Source organism: Triticum dicoccoides, chromosome 2A (assembly GCF_002162155.2).
Source record: "Triticum dicoccoides isolate Atlit2015 ecotype Zavitan chromosome 2A, WEW_v2.0, whole genome shotgun sequence".
NCBI classification, from domain to species: domain Eukaryota; kingdom Viridiplantae; phylum Streptophyta; class Magnoliopsida; order Poales; family Poaceae; genus Triticum; species Triticum dicoccoides.
In genome coordinates, this window is record NC_041382.1 from 719,917,117 (window position 1) to 719,939,456 (window position 22,340).

Below are 22,340 nucleotides of genomic sequence, written 5' to 3' on the forward strand. Positions count from 1 at the left end.
GGGTCCGATTAGTGTATGGCACTGTCTCGACATGAAATGCACGGTGCATGGTGATTCCTGTGCCGCCACGGAAAGTCGGTGCCATAGTTGACGTCGTGGCCGCATTAGTTTTGGCCCATTATCACATTGATGTCAAATTTATCATTTTTGTATCTCGAACAATATTTCAAATTTTGATTTGAAATTTTCTGACAAAAGACATCGATGTTCCATCGATGTGCTGCATTTTTTTCAGAATTTTTTAAACATTTTAAAAAATGTTTTCCGCATCGGAGCACCGGGAGCACTAGATACTTTCCCATGACATTCTTATGCTGACATCAATACACCCATATTCCCAGCACATTCAGAAACCCACAACTCCACCCACTAGCTGCATAGGCACTGAGGCGTCTTACAGCGACCAAATAGCACGAAGTCGATATGTACAAAAATTACATGCCAATGAACACGTCTCCACAAGAAAGGAAGCAGGGCATGTCAACAGCAGCCACCAAGCTGGTCATCATCGGCGCGGCTGGCGACCGGTCTTTGGTCGAAAACGACCTACACAGATGTCTGAAACAAATCGGCATCTTCATCGTTCAGAACTGTAGCAGCATATGGCACAGGTACATTGGGGCGAGAATTCTCCGAGCCTTCTTCACGCCGTCATAAACTCTTCACTCTTATGACCTAGCACCAGAGCACTGATCTACTAGGCGGTATTCCAGTAAGCTGGGCTTTCCATGTACAATTGCCCTGGCAATAAGCAAAGATATGATGATGAATGGAGTTGTTTCTAGTACAAAGTGCATGCTCGGTATAGGCAACAAAACATAAAGCGTAGATGCATGAAGAGACCAAGTGCAAGGCGTATCGATAATATCGTTGACCAAATGGTGAGGTTCTATTTTGACAAGGACTGGCTTACAGTAGCTTTTAACATGGCGTGAACATGTGAAAGTCTAAACTTTTACACCTTCAGTCAGAAGGTTGTAGGTTTTAAGATTCTCCCAAATATGAAATACTATCCTATCAGCAAGTACTATGATTGATGATTCCCATACAGAAAATATAGATGTCTGGCAAAAAAGAAGAAACTCTCACGAGCTTAATCACAGCATCACTATCTATGATAGTGGAGTGCATAGGACCTTACCATTTTATCTCATCCAGTCTCGAGCACACACAAGTGCTTCAATAGTCTTGATGTTCAATGTGCTGTAGTGCTTTGGAATTACCGGTCCGCTGCTGTTGAATGCTGCTTCAGATTGGACAGCAGAAGCTGGCATAGCTAATATGTCCTGTGCCATAGCTGCTAGCGTTGGGTACTTTGTGGTATGATTCATCCACCAGTTTAGAATGTCAAACTCATCCTTTCTTGGAACTAGACCCTCTTCAAGGTAGTCATCAAGTTCTGTAGATATCTGACAACTTGCTTGTTCATTGAGATGCTGATCCCAATCTTCCAATAAATCATTATCCGCATCCAAAGCTGCACTATTTGAAGCTGCACTTGGCAGATCTGTAGGGTTGCAGTATTCATTGAAGAGTTCGCGGACTGTTTCACGTATGTCAGATAAGTAGCTCTCAGAATTTGTGCCAAAAGCTCGCTTCAGACGAAACTCAATGAAACCGATTTTAAATCTAGGATCCAGAACAACAGGTATTGACAACCACAAGTACGTATTTTGCCAATACCCATGGAACGCTTCCTGCATCTCCATAACCATTCTGGAAAATTCTCCATTACCATTTGATGCTTCTTCTTGCAACACCGTCCTCACTTTCCAAACCTCATTAAAGTATATATTTGCTGTGACAGAGCTAGGGCAAGATATTACTTCAATGACACGATAAAACATCCTCAAAATCTTGCAAATAGACTCAGCAACATTCATATCTTCTAGATTCAGCACTTCTTCAGAAGGAAATGACTTCTTGAAATGCAAAAGAACTTCAAGCCTAAAATAAAATTTGTGCCACCACTTAGCATCTTCTTGTGGACACTTCAAACTCATCTGTGAAATGACTTCCAGAAGCTGCTGTTGGGCTGAAGGTGAAGATGCATGTGCCACAAAAAATTCCATTACTGCGTCACCAACAAATCGAAGTATATCTGCTTGCCCTGCGGAGACAACACTATTTAAGATGTCGTCCAGACAAGCAATGTTGTATAGCTTGCCTCGAATAGGAAGGCACTTCTTTTCTATGAGCATTTCCTTTAGCTTAACGGTATTTGCATTGTTCCTAACATCACCAACAGAAGTCAAGCTCAAAATCTTCTGATCAAGATTCCAGTCTCTAATTGCATCCCACATGACGTTGTACGGTCCACTTTCAGACTCCGGGACAGAAGCCTCCTTGCAGTGTATTATCCTCTCCAAATTAGTAGGTGAGGACCAAAACATGCCAAATTTGATTATTACTCTGTGAACCTTCCAGTCATCACCAACAAAATGTGCTGTCAAACAGAGGTAATTTACTGTTGGCTCAGGTCCATCAGGAGTCCAGATGCTTGCTGACAGAGACACACGTCGGCAGGAAAGTGCAAGTACATCCTTAATATTTACCTTTTCCTTCTGAAATAAAGCAGTGCAATGATCTTTCATATCATTATGAGAAACCATGCCAACTATAGGGTTGAGATTCTTAATAACTCTTCTCATTTCTTCATGCTCCACAACTGAAAAAGGATAAGCATGTAGAATTATCATTTTGGCTAGCTCTTGGTAAGATGTTTCTTGACAAAACTTCCCGGCGCTCTTGTCAGTTGAAATGTTCGTGAATGAGGTCCTCTGCTTCTTCAGGCTTGCACCATCTGATGTTGGTGGTGGGTGTGCTGGCACCATTTGAATGGGCTGGATTGTGTGGATGGTGTCACCAGAGGTACTAATCCTGGGGAGCTTGTTAGCGTATTCTGCAATTTGAACCTTCCCATTTGTCAAGGCAGGCGAGAGCTCATCATTCGCCCTGGAGTTGAAACTAGGTGCACTCGAAGGCTCAAACAAAAACTTATGATGATTGTGGAGACTTTCAAGCCGTCCTGGGCAGGTTAGGAGATGTCGACTAAGGTGGCTTCTCCCTCCAAACTTATTTGCGCTGAGACGTTTTTGGCAGTGAATGCAGTCTGCAGCCTGGAGTTTCCCCTCAACATAAATGGGTGTAAACTCCTTCCACACCTTCGACTTGAATCTGCTTGGAGTTGCTGAGCCGATGTCATCAAGCGTCTCCGAAATAATCTGATTGACCGGGTCAATTGGTGACACTGGACCGTCTCCATTCACCAAAACTGTGCACAAAATGTGAGTCGTTCATCAGTTGTATGCCAGAGGTCAACTGTTCTGACAATGTTATATCAATGTGTCCAGACCCTAAGCTACACAGAGCATGCTAAAGAGTAAACTCAACTCAACGCCGTGAACACACTACGAGGCAGAACCGGAGCGTACCATATGGGAAGTAGGAATCCTTCTGTTGCCCCTCCGCCGCTGCCTCCGACTTGGCCGGGCAGATCTTCTGGTGCCGCCACAGGTGGCTCGTGCCGTTGGAGTCCTTGCAGCTGAGCCGGTTGTGGCAGTAGAGGCACTCGGCGAACTGGACCTTGCCGTTGAGGAAGATGGGCTTGTACTCCTCCCAGACCTTGGACCTCTTCTTGTGCTTGTACCTGAACGCAGTGCTGTGAACCCCCGAACCGTACGCCACCTCCGTCTTCATGATGTTGTCCACGTCCACCTCCACCTCATGCTCCTCGGGATACTCCACGACCTGCTGCTGGATCACAGCATGCTCCATCTCCATGGCTGCACAGTAAACATGAATTTTTTTTTTTAGTCTTGCCTGCTACTAGCAACCTAGCATACAGCTACATCGAACTGAACAGGCTAAACAGCTACGAAAACACAAGATCTGCAGGTAAGATGGCGCTCGGGATACAGAAATCGGCGCAAGAACTCCCCCCAAATCCTACACATTTGGGGCGGGGAAATACTGACGGATCGCATCGATTGTGGGCTCTAGAGACCCCAAATCGTAAGATTAAACGCGCATGAGTAGCCCGGATCGAGGAATTGCAGGAGAAATCAAGGCGGAGGGGTCACCTGAGACGGAGATCGCCGGGGGAGCCTTGCGGGGGCCGGGGAGGGGCGATTCCGGGCACGATTAGGGCATCGAATTGGGTCTGCGGGCGGGCGGCGGGTGGGTAGACCCAGTTCGTCGATTTGGGCTGGGTAAGGGCTCGCTCGTTCTATCAAGACGGGCTCAAGCGGGCTCGTCTGTAATCGCTTTTAGTGTGGGCTGGGTAAAGGGCTCGTTCGATCAAGGTGGGCTAACGTTGGCTGCTCTTGTTTACGCTTCTGGGCTTGTCCTGCATATCATTTCCTTTCTTCTTCTGGCATTTCCATTTAAAAAAGGTTTTGTTTTTATTTCCTGGGAAAGATTATTTTTTCGATACAGTCCAGCGAAAATACTTAAATGTTATCATTTTCTACTCACAAATTAAAATGTTATCATTTGTCTGGAAAAAATGTGTATACTTCATACAATCATAAAAGTAGCTGTAGCGGGTAAAGAAAGGTTGCCAGTTACTGCTACGTAGACAGCAGTGGCAGGCCAAAATGACCACCTACAACTCATATTTTTTTAAAAAAAATTTAGTCACGGGATAAAAGCAGTAGTGGCGGGCAACAAACTCATGCCCTGGTTTGTCATGCATCAGTGGTGTGCAAAAGTTTGGCGGCCACAACAATATTTCATTGACCCGCACTGATTTTTTCTAAAATTTACAGAAGTTAGCAGTGGCGGACATACTCGAGCGCTCGCCAAATATATACTTAGTAAGTAAGAAAAATGCTTGAAAGAATCATATTTACTAAAACCAAAATAGTCCAAATTTTGGGCACGGGACTTTCAGTGTTATGTATTAAACACGAAAAAAAGTTTGAGGTCGAAATGATGTAGAAAAATTGAGTTGTGTGTGATACGCGGTGGTTTTCGTTCGAAACTCTGATATTTCATCGGAGAGTGTTCAGCTTGTACATAGAGTGCATCAAGTTTTTCAGTAACGCTCTTAAATTTTTACCACTCCCTACAACAGTCTCATGAAGGTGTTGTCTGCATGCTCTTAAATTTTTCGTCAAGTTTCATTCATTTCCAAGCTCGACTGCACGCTATGTTGAACCGAAGAGCGATTCCCCCTTTTTAATGGCTGAAAAATAAGTTAATGCTTTAAAATTAGCAAAGCAACTCAAAAGGTCACCAAATTTAAGCATGAGAATTTCAGAGGTGTGTATTAAATATAGAGAAAAAAATGATGTGAAAATGATGTAGAAAAATTGAAGAGCATATACCAGTGGTAGACGTCGGTAAATACATGTCACTGCCAGGTCTTTAGCTTTAGCTCTGTGAATTTGTTTATACGTTAAAACTTAGGGTTGACATTTTGCTTTTGTATATGGTTAATTCGGTTCTTTAAAATAACAACAGAAGAAATAAGAATAAAAATGTCTTGGCCACAAAGTCACAAAGTCTTGTGTGGATCTGTCTTTGCGGACGATCCCCGGCTGTCGCGCCAAAAAGTCTTGGTCCAGCCGCTTGCGGTGGCCCGATTCAACGGCTCGTGTGCAAAGGTGCCTTTCCTATTTTGGGTTTGACGGAGGCCTCGCTCTGGTTCCGGCAACTCAACGGCGGCGCCGACAACCAGCGGTGGTAGACGTAAGGCGAGGTGTCAAGGACTTGAATTTCCTGGAATCCTTTTCGCAGTTCTTCACGACACTTGTGTTTCTAGTTTTCATGTATGGTTTTCACGTATGTAAACTCGTTGTATTTCTCAATTTTAATTGATACTCTCTCCTTTTCGGTTTATAGGCTTTATCTTAAAATTTTAGATTTTTCATTTTATAAGTCTCAATTTGATTGTTCCTCATCACATGTTCGGATTATAAGGTGTGTCAAATCATTGTATGCAAAGATTAAAAAAAATTGACCAATACATGTACTTCATGCATACGTGTATTGCAATTAATACATTCGTAAACACATTTTTTAGAAAACAAACGCATTAATTGAGTGTTTTTTGCAAACTACACAAATTATTCCACTATTTACCATCTATCTTCGTGGTGAGATTTTTAAATTAAGCCCTATAAACCAGAAATGAGGTAGTACGTGGTTCTATGAACTGAGTCTAGCTCAAATGATTAGACTCTTTATGGTGAAACCAACTCATTAGGCTACTCATAGTGGGGAGTAACATATACTAGTATCATGCATATGATACTAGTATATGATACTATCTCCATAGTGCATAATATCATAAAGTAGTATCATAGATGGCTATATTTATTGTCATGCATGACACAAAGTAACATAACATTTAACATGATACGGTATCTACTTATGTTATTATAACCCTCTTTTTCTTATTTAATTGTGTGCCACATAAGCATGTTTGCTAGTCCCAAATGCATGTTACCGGTTATGTTACCCCACTATGGCCATCCTTATGGTTCAAGTACTAGATTGACTTACTGCTTATGCTCATATTTTTCTGGAGTTATTTTCAGGTGTTCCGACGATGCTCGTTTCGTGGAAGGAGATATCTTCGTCGATTACAGAGGCACGTGTGATGGATTCGTCACACTACTAGGAGAATCCTATAGGCAACCATTTAATAGTGACGCGGGTTATCCGGCACGTGTTGCCGCTAATTAGTAGTAGCATAGGGGTATAAACCCGTGCTGCTACTAAGTAGTCACCATCGTGCCCACCAGATCAGGCCATAGTAAAAGCGCGAGGTATAAACCCAGCGTTGCTGCTAAGTTGATAATAATAGCGCGGGGTATAAATCATGCGCGACTACTAATTGGTCCCCATTACAGGGTTTTTAACAGCCCTGAAATCCCCATCTCCTCCCCTTAATCCCTCCTCTCTCTCTCTCCCATCCCTCCCCCTCTCTCCTTATGCTCTCCCATGGCGCTCCTGCGCATGTGCGCCTCCTCCTCCATGGCACCCAAGTAGGCCGCCGCCTCACGTCGACGGTGTCCAGGAGCTCACCGGTCTTCCCCGCGGCTCCATGCCACCATGCTGGAGCACCTCACCAGCGGCAACTAGCCCCGCTGCTCCCTATATCTCCCTCGTTTCTCTTTTTTCCTCTCTGCCTTTGGTTTGACTCACCCTCCCATGTCATGCCCGTGCAGGTCGTCGCCATGGACGACTAGGAGCTCTCTCGCCTTGGCCGTGAAGAGTAGTCCCACACCCTCGCCTTGCTCTTCCCTGGATCCGGTCCCTCTCCAGCAGCCGCCGTCGGATCTGGTATGCCACTGCCCGTCCGCCCTCCCACGCCCCCTTCTGTCGTTGGATCGAACTATCGCCACCATTGACAGCACGCACAGGATCGAGAAAACCTGTATACTACGTAAATACGCAGACGATTTTTTGTAAAATTAAAATTAATAGTAGTAGCGCGGGTCCCAGGAACGCGCTACAAATAATTAGTAGTAGCGCGGGATGGCACCCACACTACTACTATCCAGTTAGCTGTAGCGCGCTAGTAGTAGCATGGGCACCGTGCCGCTATTAGGCTTTTGTCTAGTAGTGTCTATCTGAAGGTGATATGTCAGCTCAGTCTTTCGGAGGTGCTCATACGGATAGAGGCCCTGTTTGGTTCGGCTGTGGATTTCTAAAAGCAGCTGCGAAAAATCTGCTGTGAAAAATCTGTTGTGAAAAAACAGTTGTGGAAAATCTGATGTGAAAAAGATGTAGGTCATTTGGCAAACCAGCTGATACAGTTTTTTTAAGATTTTGGCCTGCAGTGAAATTAGATTTTGGAAAGCACGTCCTGCGCTACTTCCGCTTTTGGTTCAGATTTTGGCAGCGGGTTTCTGAAATCGGATTCTGCTGGATTCGCTCTTTGGTTCAGATTCTGCTGCATGGCAGCGAAATCCATCGATAAAAGTTGAACCAAACATGGCCAGAATGTGCGAGTGTGCGTTCGTAGAGGTGAGTGTCTATGTGTATGTATGAGCGTCCGCGTCTGTGTTAAAAAATGGATATTGTGGTTAAAAAAATATTCCATGTCAAATCCGTAATATTGAGCACATAAGAGCATCTACAACAGGACTTGACAAATCCGGCCCCTCAAACGCCCGCGGACGCGACCGGTCGCGTCCGCGGACAGTGATCGGTCACGCCTCAGATTAGCTACTCTGCATCCGAATCTCTCGTATTTCAACCCCATAAATCCATACAAAGCATGCAAAAGAAATTCTGCGTACTACATACTACGTACTACCCTAGCTAATTTTCGTCGCCGGATATGTCCACGGCGTCGGTGCCTGGCGTCGGTTGGACGGGCGCGTACAGGGGTTTCGGCTCCTCCTGCTCGACTTCATCCATGTAGGTGAACATCTCCTCCTCCTCAACCTCCTCCTCCTCCTCCAACTCGTCCTCCCGATCCACTGCATCAGGAGGAAATCCCGCGGTGATCTGGGCTTTGCGCCTTGTCCGGATCTGCTCAAGGAGCTGCAGACGATGCCTTGGCGTTATAAATGGGTAGCCCCTTATCCTGTAGCGTGGGGGCATGGCTACTAGTGGTGGCGACGAGGGAGGGGATAGTGGCGGTGGTGGCGCACGAGCGGAGGAAAATGTGAAGGGGTAGGATTTCGGTGTCGGTGGTCGGCAAAAATAGTCAGGCTAGGCACTATGCTGCCCGACGGAGCGGCGCCACGCGGCGAGATCGGTTTGACGGAGGATACGAGCTTCGGACCGCCGGGTTTCCGGGCGATTCTGCGTGGGACCCCGACGTCAGTCCGACGTGACGGACGTGCCCCGACATTCAATATCCGCCCATATTTAGGCTGGATATGAGGGGTGCCGGTTAGCCCCCGAACGTTTGAGTTCCGTTTGAGACGCTCAACTGTGTCAAAATTTCGTGAACGGTCAATGATCGGGCGGCTTGTCCGGGCGTTTAAGACGGGTTTCAGGCGCTGGCCGTAGATGTTCTTGTCGCATCATCGCAACTAACAATCTCTTTCAAAGAGAAATATGATCCGGCGACTTTGTGGTGCTTGCTGGGAGCTTGGCCACGTGAGACGCGTCCCTAGTCGCCTCCTTGGGAATTCTAGCAAGGAGCAAGGAAATTAAGGGCATCTCCAGCCGTTGGCCTCCCAGGAGGGGCAAAAAATCGCCCCTAGGGGCGCACCGGCGCTAAACCGCGCACTGGGGGCGTGATGCCCCCCAGTCGCGGCCCCCATGGGTTTTTAAAATGTTTAAATTCGGCGCAAACACAACGCAAACACGTTCGAGTTCGTTCAAATTTAAACATATTTTACAAAAAAGGAAAAACTACCGCGGGCTACCCCCGCCGTCTCCCTCGCCGCCCGCCCCGCCTCCCGCCCACGCGGTTCTACATGTCGAGGAGGCTGTAGAACCGCATGTAGTCACCGCCGTCGTCATCATCGTCACCCCCACCGACGCCTTCGCCGTCCCTGCTACATCCCTCCCCCGGTTGGCGCGGCGGGTTGGACGGTTCGGGGGCGTCGTCATCGGCGTCGCTGTCGAGGACCACGACGCCGTGCTCGTCCTGCGCCCACGCTTGCAGGTGGCGATCTCCTCTAGGGCCCGGCGCTGCCGGACCATCTCGTCGCGGAGGTAGTCGTCCTGCGCCCACCGCAGGGCGTCCTCGTCGGAGAAGCCACGCCGGGCTATCTCCTCGTACTCCGCGGGGAGGCCGGGCTCCGGCTTGGGCTCGACGAGGACGAAGCGGCCGGTGGGGGAGGCGTTGTCACCGATGCGGATGCCGGAGTTGCGGGTGCGCGCGCTGACGGGCGTGCCCTGGTGCTCCGGCTTGACGGGGCGGAGGTGGAGGCACGGGGAGCCGCCAGATGAGGAGGAGGACCCCCCGGTCTCCATGCGCCTCGGGGTCCAGGAGCTTCCTCGGCGGCGTGGGAAGGACCGGGGAGCGGGGTACTCGAGGTGCGGCATGTTGCCGCCCTTGATGTACTCGAGGACGGCCTCCAACGTGCGCCCGGGCATGCCCCACCACCGATGCCGGCCGACGGTGTTGAGCCTGCCGGAGGGCTCGACGCCGTTGGTGGCCTCGAGCTGCTCGGCGTGACGGCGGCGGAAATAAGGCTCCCAGAGCGGGCTGTCGGGGACGTACCGTGGCCCCTCCCTCACTGCACGCGGCAGGGACGAGCGGATGCGTGCGATCTCCGCATGCCGCGCCACGCCGGTGGGTACCGGGGGCACCGGCACGCCGGCGGCGCTGATCCTCCACGCCCCGGGCACCCGCATGTCCGGCGGGACCGGGTACTCAGCCTCGAAAAGGAGGCGAGCCTCGTTCTCGTGAAGATGGCGGCGGCCGAAGCCGTTTGCCGCCGCGCCGTCGCCTGGGAAGCGCTTGGCCATGGGTGTGATGAACTGGAGACGGCGAGAGAGAGGAGAGGGAGGAACGACGACGGCGAGAGAGTGCGAGTCACCGAGTGCGCTGGGGCGCGTCTTATATAGGCCGAGGCGCCGCCCGTGCGTGAGCCGCCGTGAGTACGCGTGGCGGGCGAGGGAGGGCGAGGGACGCGCGTCATCCGGTCTTCACTGCACCGCCCGTGAGGCATCAATGGCGCAGGCTGACCGGCGCGGCAGCGCGGCAGCTTTGGCATTGATTCGTTGCAGGAAACGAGGCGATGAGGACGACGAAGGGGCGAGAAGAGAGCCGTGTCCCTGACGCGGCGGGCCCGCGACTGTTTCGCGCCAAAACAGTTCGCCCCGGCGCCCCCGGGCGCCCCCCAACGCGCCGGGTTCGGCCTGGGTCCGCCGGCGCTGTTTTCGGCCCAAGCCGGCAAAAATCGGGCTCCTGGGAGCGCGACTGGGCCGATTTTTCGGCGCCGCCGCAAAAAAAAACGCCTGGGGAGGCCTTCCCAAGGACGCGGCTGGAGATGCCCTAAGGCCCTGCACTCGACGTCGTCTCCCTACACGGCAGAGGAGCCGCCGCCCACGCCTCCATGCACGCCCCCTGCTCCCGTTCTCCGCGCATGCCGCCCCTCGACGGGAAGGAGAACGCAGGCCACAGTCCCTGCTCCCATGCCCTGGTCAGGCCGCCGTTCGACGGGCAAATCTGAAGGTGAACGCAGGCCACGCTCCCTCGTTGAATCTCTCCCCTTTTCTCCTTCTCCCGTTTCCCCATCGATATAAGTGCTTACTTAATTCTTGCTCTCACCACCGTCAGGTCTGTTGCGTAGACCATTGACCTGCGCTACCGGAGTTTGGAACGCATTATCAAGCATTAATTCCATCGATCTTTGAGCTGCGGAGGAGCAGAGGCGAGGAGCGACTGATGGCCGAATCCGCTGTTACCGCTGTGGTTGGGAACGTGAGCAGGCTCGTGATTCAGGAGACCACATTCTTGTGTGGAGTCACAGTCGAAGTCACCTTCTTGAAAGATTAACTAATGAGGTTGCAGGGCTACCTCAAAGACGCCGATGTCAAGCGGAGATCAGGAAATGCGGCAGTCGCTATCTTGGTGGTCCAGATCAGGGATGCAGCGTATGTGGCCGAAAATGTCATCGAGGCCGTCGAGCACATGCAGAAAAGTAACAGGCTCAAGAAGGGATTCGTGGGCGCCGTTTCAAGGTATGCTCGCTTGCCGGCCGATTTGGTTAACCTTCACCAAGTCGGTGTTCAAGTTAAGCGTGTAAAAAGAAAGATCAGTGAGATATTTGAAAGCGCGCACCATTTGAAAATTGATTTGGATACTAGTGCAGTAGAGAAATGTCATGATGAGGATGAGTTCCCACAAGATTACTGTCTTATGCACCAAAACTTTGAAGATGACATTGTGATGGTTGGTTTTCAGGATGAGTATAAAGAAATAGTGGATAAATTAGTTCATGGAGAAAACATGCTTAGCGCTGTTTCCATAGTCGCCATGGGTGGGGCGGGAAAAACTACACTTGCAAGAAAATTATGCACTTCATCTAGAGTGAAGCAACATTTTGATACCATTGCTTGGGTGAGTGTATCTCAAAAGTTCAAGGGCATTGATTTACTAAAGGATATTATGAAGCTATTGAATCTCATACGAAAATCATGCAGATTTGAGTGAGCTAGGTTGAAGAACGGAGAGAGAGAGAGGCAGAGGCGATGGATGGGGAATTTTCTGGATCTCATCTCGATCCATCTCTCTATTCTCTATCTATATTATTTGTACATTTTACACTTCAGCCCTCTTACAGATATATAAATTCCAACTCACACCAACACTCCCCCTCAAGATGGGGCAAACACATCAGATAGACCCATCTTGCTACAAAAGATAGAGAACAACTTTTCTGATGGACCTTTTGTTAGAACATCTGCTACCTGATTTGCTGAAGTCACATATGGCATACAAACCACTCCTCTATCCAGTTTCTCTTTGATGAAATGACGGTCAACTTCAACATGTTTAGTACAATCGTGTTGCACTAGATTATTCGCAATATCAATTGTTGCTTTGTTGTCACAGTAAAGCATCAAAGGCTTACTCTGACATAACCTTAGTTCAGTTAGAAGAATCTGCAGCCATAATAGCTCACATAGGCCATGTGCCATGGATCTAAACTCAGCCTCGGCAGTTGACCTAGCTACCACATTTTGTTTTTTACTTCGCCAAGAGACTAAGTTTCCCCCAACAAAGACACAATATCCAGAAGTTGATCGCAGATCATCTAGAGAACCAGCCCAGTCCGCATCTGTATAACACTCAACTTGTAAATTCCCTTGCTTTGTGTAGAGAAGACCTTTTCCTGGGCACCCTTTAAGGTACCGTAGGATTCTATTAACAGCATCCAGATGAGCCATTCTTGGGTTATGCATGAATTGACTCACAACACTTACGGCAAATGCAATATCGGGACGAGTATGGGAAAGATAAATCAACTTACCCACAAGTCTCTGATAGCGTTCTCTATTAACCGGATTCCCTAATCACTACTTAATTTGTGATTCTGTTCAATGGGAGTAGTACCCGGTTTTGAACCATACATGCCAGTTTCTTTGAGCAGGTCTAAGATGTACTTCCTTTGTGTCAGAAATATACCTTTTGGACCACGCAAGACTTCTATGCCAAGGAAGTACCTCAAGTGTCCTAGATCCTTCACTTCAAATTCTTGTGTGAGATGATGCTTCAGGCCAACAATTTCCTCGGTATCATTGCCTGTCATCACAATATCATCAACATAAACTATCGATTGCTACCTTGTTATTAGCATGTTTATAGAATAATGTGTGGTCAGCGTTGCTCTGCCGATAGCCTCTTTTCAACATAGCTTGTCTAAAACGATCAAACCACACCCTTGGTGATTGTTTTAACCCATACAAGGAACGATGTAGGCGTAATACTTTTCCTGTATTACGACTGGAATCAAAACCTGGTGGAATTTGCATATACACCTCTTCATGAAGATCTCCATGAAGAAATGCATTTTTTACGTCCATCTGGTAGATGCTCCAATCAAAATTAACCACACAAGATATGAGAGTCCTCACAGAGTTCATCTTTACCACAGGTGCAAAGGTTTCATCATAGTCTATACCATAAGTCTGTGTGTACCCCTTAGCTACAAGGCGTGCTTTATATCTATCTATCTTACCCTCTGGCGTGTGCTTAATAGTAAACACCCATTTGCATCCCACCGGTTGCTTGCCTAGAGGTAGATCCACGAGCTCCCAAGTTTTATTTTTTTCCAATGCTCTCATCTCATCCAGCATTGCATCCTTCCACTTGGGGTCTTTCAAGGCAACTTTCCAGTCTTTTGGTATGGAAGTAAGATCTAGAGAAGCAATAAAGTTTGGAGGGACGGACTACAATATTTGTAGGAGATGTAATTGGCTATATCATGTTTGTAGTCTTTAAGATATCCTGGTGCATTTCGGGTTCTAGTTGGTCTTCGTAAGGCAATAGGTAAAGTGTCTACAAGAGTAGAAGGTTGGTTATCACTCTGCCCTGATGTACTCGTAGGAGTTACGGAATCAGAAGGAATAGTATTGGTACCTGGGTCCTCACGCATTTGAGACTCCTCATCTTGAGATGGAAATGATAAGTGTCCTATGCCATCATCCTTGTCTCCATGACAAGAGTTATCATCACTAACACCATCATTTTCCTCCCCCTGATTTCGAGTGCTATTAGTAGACAGAGGATCACCAGAAGTGGGAGCAAGAACAAGGACAGGCCCTTCATCTACCCTTTCTTGCTGCTCATCAGGTGGTGACAATGAAATACCAGACCCAACATTTGATTCATAATATGGTTCATTTTCACGGAAAGTTACATCCATGCTCACAAAAAAACGATGCTCTGAAGGGCACCAACATCTATAGCCCTTTTTTGAGGGAGAATAACCCATAAACACACATTTAAGAGCACGAGGATCTAGTTTCCGTACCGAATTTCTATAGTCATGCACAAAACAAACACTCCCAAAGACTTTTGGAGGAACCACAAATTCATTAGAATTTAAAAGGCATTCAGCAGGAGTTTTGTAACCTAAAACACGAAGAGGCATGCGATTTATCAAGTAAGTTGCAGTTTTAATTGCCTCACCCCAAAGGAATTTGGGCACATTCATTGTAAACATCAATGAACGTGCAACTTCGAGCAAATGCCTATTTTTACGTTCAGCAACACCATTTTGCTCTGGTGTATTAACACATGACGTCTGATGTTCAATGCCATTCAAAGTAAGAAACAATTCAAACTCATGATTGACATATTCTGTACCGTTGTCCGTACGTAGAATTTTAACAGTAGCTGCATGCTGATTTTTAATAAGGGCACACAAGTCTTTGAAAACATATAATACATCACTCTTATGCTTCAGAAGATAGAGCCAAGTGTACCGACTAAAGCAATCAATAAAGGTGACAAACCACCGGTGCCCAGAAACTGAGTGAACCTCACAGGGTCCCCAAACATTGGACTGAATTCTTTCAAATGGTTTTTCACTTCTAAGACCAATACTAGGATAAGAGCCCCTAGTATGTTTAGCTAGCTCACAAGCATCACATACCAGAGCCTCTTTAGGACATAACTTAAATAAAGCAGGATAAACACGGGATAAAACAGCAAAAGAAGGATGCCCAAGCCTGCGGTGATGCAACAATAACTATTGACAGGAAGACAAACATGATACAAAAGCCACTTCATCAGTTCCATCATCAAGATAATAAAGTCCTTCATGCTCGATCCCAGTCCCCAATTGTCTCCCAGTCCCTAGCTCCTGAAAAGCACAACACGTAGGATCAAACCAGCTTCTACAACCATGAGATTTATTCATAGAGCTAACAGATAATAGGTTCACTGGGAACTTGGGAATGTGTAGAACATGAGGTAAAGACAATGACTTGGTGCACCGGATGGATCCTCGTCCTGCAATAGATGACATGGATCCATCCGCTACACGAACCTTGTCTTTATCTGAACAAGGTGTATAAGATACAAACAGGTCTGAATCCCCTGTCATATGATTTGTAGCTCCTGTATCAATAATCCAAGGTTTTGATTTGGTGGTAGTGTTCGCTTGATAAAGGTTCATACCTTGGTGAGAAGTGGCAATTAGATTGGAATCAACCTTAGAGGTGCCTTGCGAGGAAGATGAGCTTTCTGAGAGTTTAAGCTTGGAGTTGAACTCCTCAAGAGCTCGTACATCTACCACTGGTGGCCCCCGTAGAGACGTGGTGTGGTTAGCTTGCCTTCTATTCACACATTGAACTCCCCCTGTCCGAGGTTTTCCTTTTTCCCACCAAGATGGATATCCATGCATCTCAAAACATCCATCCTTTGTGTGTCCTTTTCTTTTACAATGATCACAAAGCAACTTGTTTTGTCTATCTTGCCAAAGGGCCTGGGAGTACAGCGGTATTGCATAGATAAAGCCGCACGGTCATCTGCACATTTTAGATCATCCTCCTTAGGTTGAGCCAACCGAGTTTCTTCCTCAAGCACACTGGAAATAATATCATCGAGACTTGGCCATTCTGGTTGAGAGAATATAAGTTGTTGCCGAAGGTTAAGCTCCTGGTTTAGTCCATCTAGAAACAGCTTGGCCACAATCGTCTCAAACCATTTGTGATGAATGGCTAGATCTCTCTTGTCAAGTGCTTGAAAAGGATGATAGTAGTGCAGGTCCCTGTACAACCGTTTCAATTCACCAGCATACTCTGTTACAGACTTTGTGCCCTGACTTAGATGAGTTAATTCCTCCATAATGCGGGTTTCCTGCATTTTGTTTGATTTCCCAGCGAATTGGTTCTCCAAGGCGGTCCACACTTCAGACACGGATGACATTATTTTGACCTGTTGTCGCACAATTGGATCCATGCTTCCCAACAGCCATACACTAGTGCAGAACCGGGCAATAGCACCGGTTCGTAAGGCCCTTTAGTGCCGGTTCCATAACCGGCACTAAAGTGTGGGCACTAAAGCCCCCCCTTTAGTACCGGTTCAGCACGAACCGGTGCTAAAGGGAAACCACATGGCACGAGCCAGCTCCGGGGGCCGGGAGCCCTTTAGTACCGGTTGGTAACACCAACTGGTACTAAATGTTTGTGGGTTTTTGTTTTATTTTGTATTTTTCAATTAAATTTGTGTTATCAATTTAATTTAGGATTGTTTTACGTTATAATGAGTTGTAGTCGTCATCATCATCATCATCATCATCGCATATTAATAAATAAATAAACTCTAGCTAGCTAAAAATCATCGTAGTCATCTAATTACCACTATTTAATCATCATAGTCATTACCGCTAGCTATCTAATCATCACCAACACTGGCTAGCTTAAAGAGGAAACATTCACTTTGTAACAGAAGCAAAGATATCATTGAGTTCAACATAATCATCACCAACATCGAAGTTTAGGACACGAACATGAGACACTAATTAAGAGCATGAACTAGTGCTGCTTCCTCTCAGGTAGAATAGCATAGAACATGTATAGCTCTCCTGATTCATCATACTGGAGCATGCAGATGAATCTGTCTCCTAATCTTGGGTTGCGCTTCTCCTTGCTGCCCCCTAGTACTTCTCTGCGATCGTTAACAATTTTGCTCCAATCTTTCACTATTAAGCATTCTTCGCTTTCAGAAATCCTGAATGCACTCATGTGCAATGTAGGATATCTTGGCCGTAAGCTAACCATTGACATGTCACCTTTAGTCTCGATCCACTGAGGCACAACGGTCATCGTAAGTCCCTGTTGAAGAACATCGTATAGTAATTAATATAGTAAGCAATGAAAGTTTAGCTTCAAAAATAATATATGCAAAAGATGCACTAATTAAGGACAAATAGTTAAAATCTTACCATCTTTCGATTATAGATGTGACCGTAGTTCAATACGATCACCATTGGTCGCACGTTTTGAGTACTAACATTTCTAAGTTTAGGAAAAAAAATTGTCTTGACAGTATTAAGATCCTTAAGCCATGAAACATAATGACTTATCTCCTCGCAGTTTAGTTGAGCCCCGGGGCAGTAGTAGGTCCTGTCTACCAAGCGCCGGACATGTTTGCTTAAACCGAAATAAGCTGACAATACAAATTAGTTGTCAACTATTTTTGAATAAACTATATTAAAGACATAAACATATGCATGCATGGTTGAGAAAAACTCACATAATGGTAGAACTGGAGGCGTTTGCACATCGACCCAGATGTCTATATTACCTTCAATATCATCTTCTGGACGAATATCAAAGGTGACAACCATACCAGGCTCAAATGCATAAGCCTTGCATAGTGCTTGCCAAGTTTTGCATTCAAAATGGGTGTATGTGTCTCTATTATATAATTTGACGTTGAAAGTATACCCATGCTCCGTCTTCAAGTAAACTCTCTTTACCTCCATATCATCTATAGCACTAAAACCTATCTTATCCAAGACAAAAATTCTTGCATGGCAGGGGATGCGCTAGTAGAATAGTGAAAATTTAAAATTATAAGTTGAAGCAAATGAAGCATAAGTTTTGCATTCAAATAATAATGGACAAAGTGACTTACTGTATCAACTTCGAATGTCTCATCCAGCTTGATGCTGAAGTGCCTACCATCAACAAGGAAATTTCTGTCGCACAGGCCGCGCTGGTCTTCACAGTGTTCGCACATAATGAAATCTTTTTCGTCGTCAGATGACATTTGCTATGTTCATATAGGTGAAACATTAAACACCTATTACTATCTAACATTAATTAATATCTAGCCAAATATATATTCATCTAACATTTGACATTAATATATCTAACTATATTCATCTCTAACAATTAACATTATTATATATTTAATTTTTCTATCTAATTCATCTAACATTCACATTAATCTAACATTTATATAAACTCAAAATATATAAAAAATTAAATAAATAGAAAAACTCATTAACAAATAATATTTTAATTAGATCATCAAATCTCAGATACCTAAATTTTCTTACTAAAAATAAACTAGTTATATTAATTATTGAACTAGTTCAAATCTCATATACCTAAATAAACTAGTTCGACAATTTTCTTACTAAAAATAAACTAGTTATATTAATTATTGAACTAGTTCAAATCTCATATACCTAAATAAACTAGTTCGATAATTTTCTTACTAAAAATAAACTAGTTATATTAATTATTCAACTAGTTCAAATCTCTAGTTCGACAATTTTCTATCTAGCTAATTCATCTAACATTCGACATTAATCAAACATTCGATCATCTAATTAACTTTTCTAAAAAAACAGAAAATAAGTAAAAAAATGTGTGTGTGTGTGTGTATGTGTGTGTGTGTAGTGTGTACATATATATATGCATGTGTGTGTATGTGTGTATGTGTGCGGCCTCGTACGCCGCCGCCCCGTACGTACGAGCGGGGGCGCCGGCGTACGGGGCGGCGGCGGTGGCGTACGTACGGGCGGGGGCGCCGCCATACGGGCCGGGTGCTTCAAGCCATTCGGAATATTGTAGACTGCACTGCACATAGTTCAGTGCAATCTATGCTATTCCGCAAGGCTTGAAGCTAATCAACATATAGGTGAGCATTGCAACTCTTCGTCATTGTCTGTGCACTCACGGCTTATAAACCGCTCATACTGCCTCTCTCTTGGCGAGGTGGGACTAAAAATCAGCTTACAAAGAAACTCTAGTACCGGTTCATGGCATGAACCGGTACTAAAGGTCTTCATGGGGGCCCCAGACCGACCATAGCCTGACACAGCCTCATTAGTACCGGTTCGTGGCATGAACCGGTACTAAAGGTTACCCACGAACCGGTACTAATGATGCCCGCCCGCCTAGCCGTTGGAACCGGCACTAATGGTCACATTAGTGCCGGCTCAAATTCAAACCGGCACTAATGTGCTTCACATTTGACCCTTTTTCTACTAGTGATACTAGAACTCTATCATTGATCTGTCTTGTGTGAGTATCACCACTTTTCTGCTTTTCTTCATCATCAACAAGCAGGTACTCATAGCCATGGGAACTCAGTATCAATTGAGCATGGCGTGCCCAACTGACATAGTTGCCAGGACCTGACAACCTCACTGGATTTGGTTCCAAGGCATACTTAACTGTCTCTGGGACTGCTTTAAGCTGCTGCTGCTCAAGCAATTTACTGAAAATTTCATAAATTTTTTCTATACTTGCATCCCTTGACTTGTCTTTAGATTGTTCTGACATTTCCAATGCAAAAGCACACCCCAAGCACACTCAACAATTGTAAGATTCACCACGCAAGGTGCTACTTGCTGTAGTACACGAGCCTGATTTAACTTGGCCTCTCCACTGCTTGTAATGGAGATCTCACGCAGGAGAATAGCAGCCAAAAAACAAACTTGGAGATGAACTAGCTATTGGCGTGATAGGTACCAGGAAGAACGATGGCACTTTGGGGATGAAATTGACTTTGCCGCAAACCACTCACCAAACCGGAGCAGCGCTGCAGACCTATGGCCGGGTCGGACGGCGGACTGCAGCAGGGATGAAGACGGGGATTCGGAGAGACCACACCACAACACACGACTGCAGCGACCGCAAGCTCCAGAGTACGGTGACACAACACCTCGTCGGCGGCCAGTCTTCGCTCAAAATTCCGGGTGGAACACGCAGGAACGAACCTGCTCTGGTGCCATATTGAATCTCATACGAAAATCATGCAGATTTGAGTGAGCTAGGTTGAAGAATGGAGAGAGAGAGAGGCAGAGGCGATGGATGGGGAATTTTCTGGATCTCATCTCGATCCATCTCTCTATTCTCTATCTATATTATTTGTACATTTTACACTTCAACCCTCTTACAGATATATAAATTCCAACTCACACCAATAGAAGCAAATAATGGGGGCCAACGATGAGCAAGTTGATCAAATGCAGGAGTATGATGTGGGGAAGAAGATAAGTGATTTTCTGTTGCAAAAGAGATACCTAGTAGTTCCGGATGATGTGTGGGAAACAGACACATGGGAGCAAATAAACAGGACAATTAAAGCCTTTCCAGACGCATCTAATGGTAGTAGAGTACTGCTAACCACACGAAAGGAAGATGTTGAAAATCATGTTCAGATGCCAACCCATGTTCATGTTTTGAAGCACTTAGATGAAGAGAAAAGTTGGGAACTTTTTAGTAGCAAAGCTTTACCATCATACAAAAGATCTGTCATGTGTGATGTGGATGAGTTTGAAGAGGTAGGGAGAAAGCTTGCTCATAAATGTGATGGATTGCCACTTGCATTGATAGTGTTGGGGGGTTATCTATCAAAGAATCTGAACACACAAGCATGGTCTGATGTGCTATTTGGCTGGCCGTTAACCAAAAGCACACAAATGATGCGAGATATACTAGCTCGTAGTTACAAGGATCTGCCCTGTCACTATTTAAGAACTTGCTTCCTCTATCTTGCTGCTTTTCCTGAGGATTATGAAATACATGTGCCGAACCTTATTGAATTATGGATGGCCGAAAGCTTCATTCCGCATACAACAAGTCATAAACCAGAAGAAATAGCACACAAGTATGTTACTGAGTTGGCTCAGAGAAACTTGATTCAAGTTGTCCACAGAAGCAGGGCACATAAATGGATTCAAACAATAAAGATTCATGATATTTTACGGGACTGGTGCATAGAAGAAGCAAGACAAGATGGTTTTCTTGATATTATCGACAAAAAAGGGCAGGTCAAGCTTCCTCTCTCATCATATGTAGTTCCGTTTTATGTTTCAATATATGTCAATTGTGTCCTGTTATTTGACATCTAGCTGACATATGGATGCATTCTACAAAATGCAGGTCAGGCTGGTGCAGCATCGTATAATACCATGATTTGTCATCGTTCTTCTTTCCAAAACCTGAGTGGACAAATTTTACATGGAACAACTCCTATTCTCTGAACTCTCTTTGGCTTCGGACTCTCATCAGTATCTCTACCTAAAATGACTTCCTTAAGGGTTCTTCACATCCAAAACTCAATCCTAAAGGATTTTTCTAGGACAATTGGAGGGTCCATTCACCTAAGGTGCCTTAGATTGACTGGATGCAGACATGTAGTTCTCCCTTCTTCAATTGGAAAACTCCTTTATTTGCAGACTATAGATCTCAGAGGCACTGAATTGGACTCGGTAGTACCAAACTCCCTCTGGGATATTCCTACTCTAAGGCATGTTTACCTGAATAAGGAGTTTTCTCCACCAAAGAGGTTGCAACAAAAAGAGCTTCAGACCTTCTGGTTAGTTGTTAGATCCTTTGGCACTGAATATTGCAACCGTGACATGGTGATGTTTGTCAGCCTAATGACAGAACTGACAACCTTCGTATGGCACACGACCAAGACCAACTGCCCTGCAGAGATGATGAATGTTATTGTGAACATGCCGCACCTGGTTTATATTTACCTTGAGCAGTTCAATGTGCTCGATAAGCTTCCGGAGAGCCATCACTTCCCACAAAGCCTGCGAGAGCTCCATCTATCTGCTGATGTCATTAAGCAAGACCCGATGCCAATCCTGGAGAAACTTCCCTGTCTTGTGGTGCTCGTGTTGCAGGGGTATGACAGGCATACCATGTGCTGCTCTGCCCAAAGGTTTCCTCGTCTGCAAGAGCTACAACTTTTTGAGTTTTCCATCGAGGAGTGGAGGATGGAGATTGGGGCAATGCCAAAGCTCTCCCACCTGACATTTGCATGGTGTAAGAAGATGAGCAAGCTCTCGGAGGGGTTGCTGCATCTTCCGTCCCTCACTTACCTGGACCTGAGCTATATGCCCCTGATCTCCGAAGATGACAACACGCTGAAGGAGCTGCGGGAGAAAGGATGTGAGGTGGAGTAATTGATCACGAGCACAGATGTGCTC

General features: G+C 45.8%; 1 protein-coding gene and 1 pseudogene across 1 annotated transcript; one reads left to right on the top strand and one right to left on the bottom strand.

Moving 5' to 3' along the window:
• Nucleotides 1-291: 291 nt before the first annotated feature.
• Nucleotides 292-4,184, bottom strand: LOC119356578 (zinc finger BED domain-containing protein RICESLEEPER 1-like). The gene is made up of 4 exons (XM_037623554.1): nucleotides 4,083-4,184; nucleotides 3,435-3,785; nucleotides 1,142-3,274; nucleotides 292-741 (listed from the first exon to the last, which is right to left on the bottom strand). The coding sequence occupies exons 2-3, from the start codon at nucleotides 3,781-3,783 to the stop codon at nucleotides 1,146-1,148; spliced, it is 2,478 nt and encodes an 825-aa protein (XP_037479451.1). The 5' UTR covers nucleotides 3,784-3,785; nucleotides 4,083-4,184; the 3' UTR covers nucleotides 292-741; nucleotides 1,142-1,145.
• A 7,127-nt stretch (nucleotides 4,185-11,311) lies between these two features.
• LOC119358203 lies at nucleotides 11,312-22,316 on the top strand (annotated as a pseudogene).
• Nucleotides 22,317-22,340: the final 24 nt, after the last annotated feature.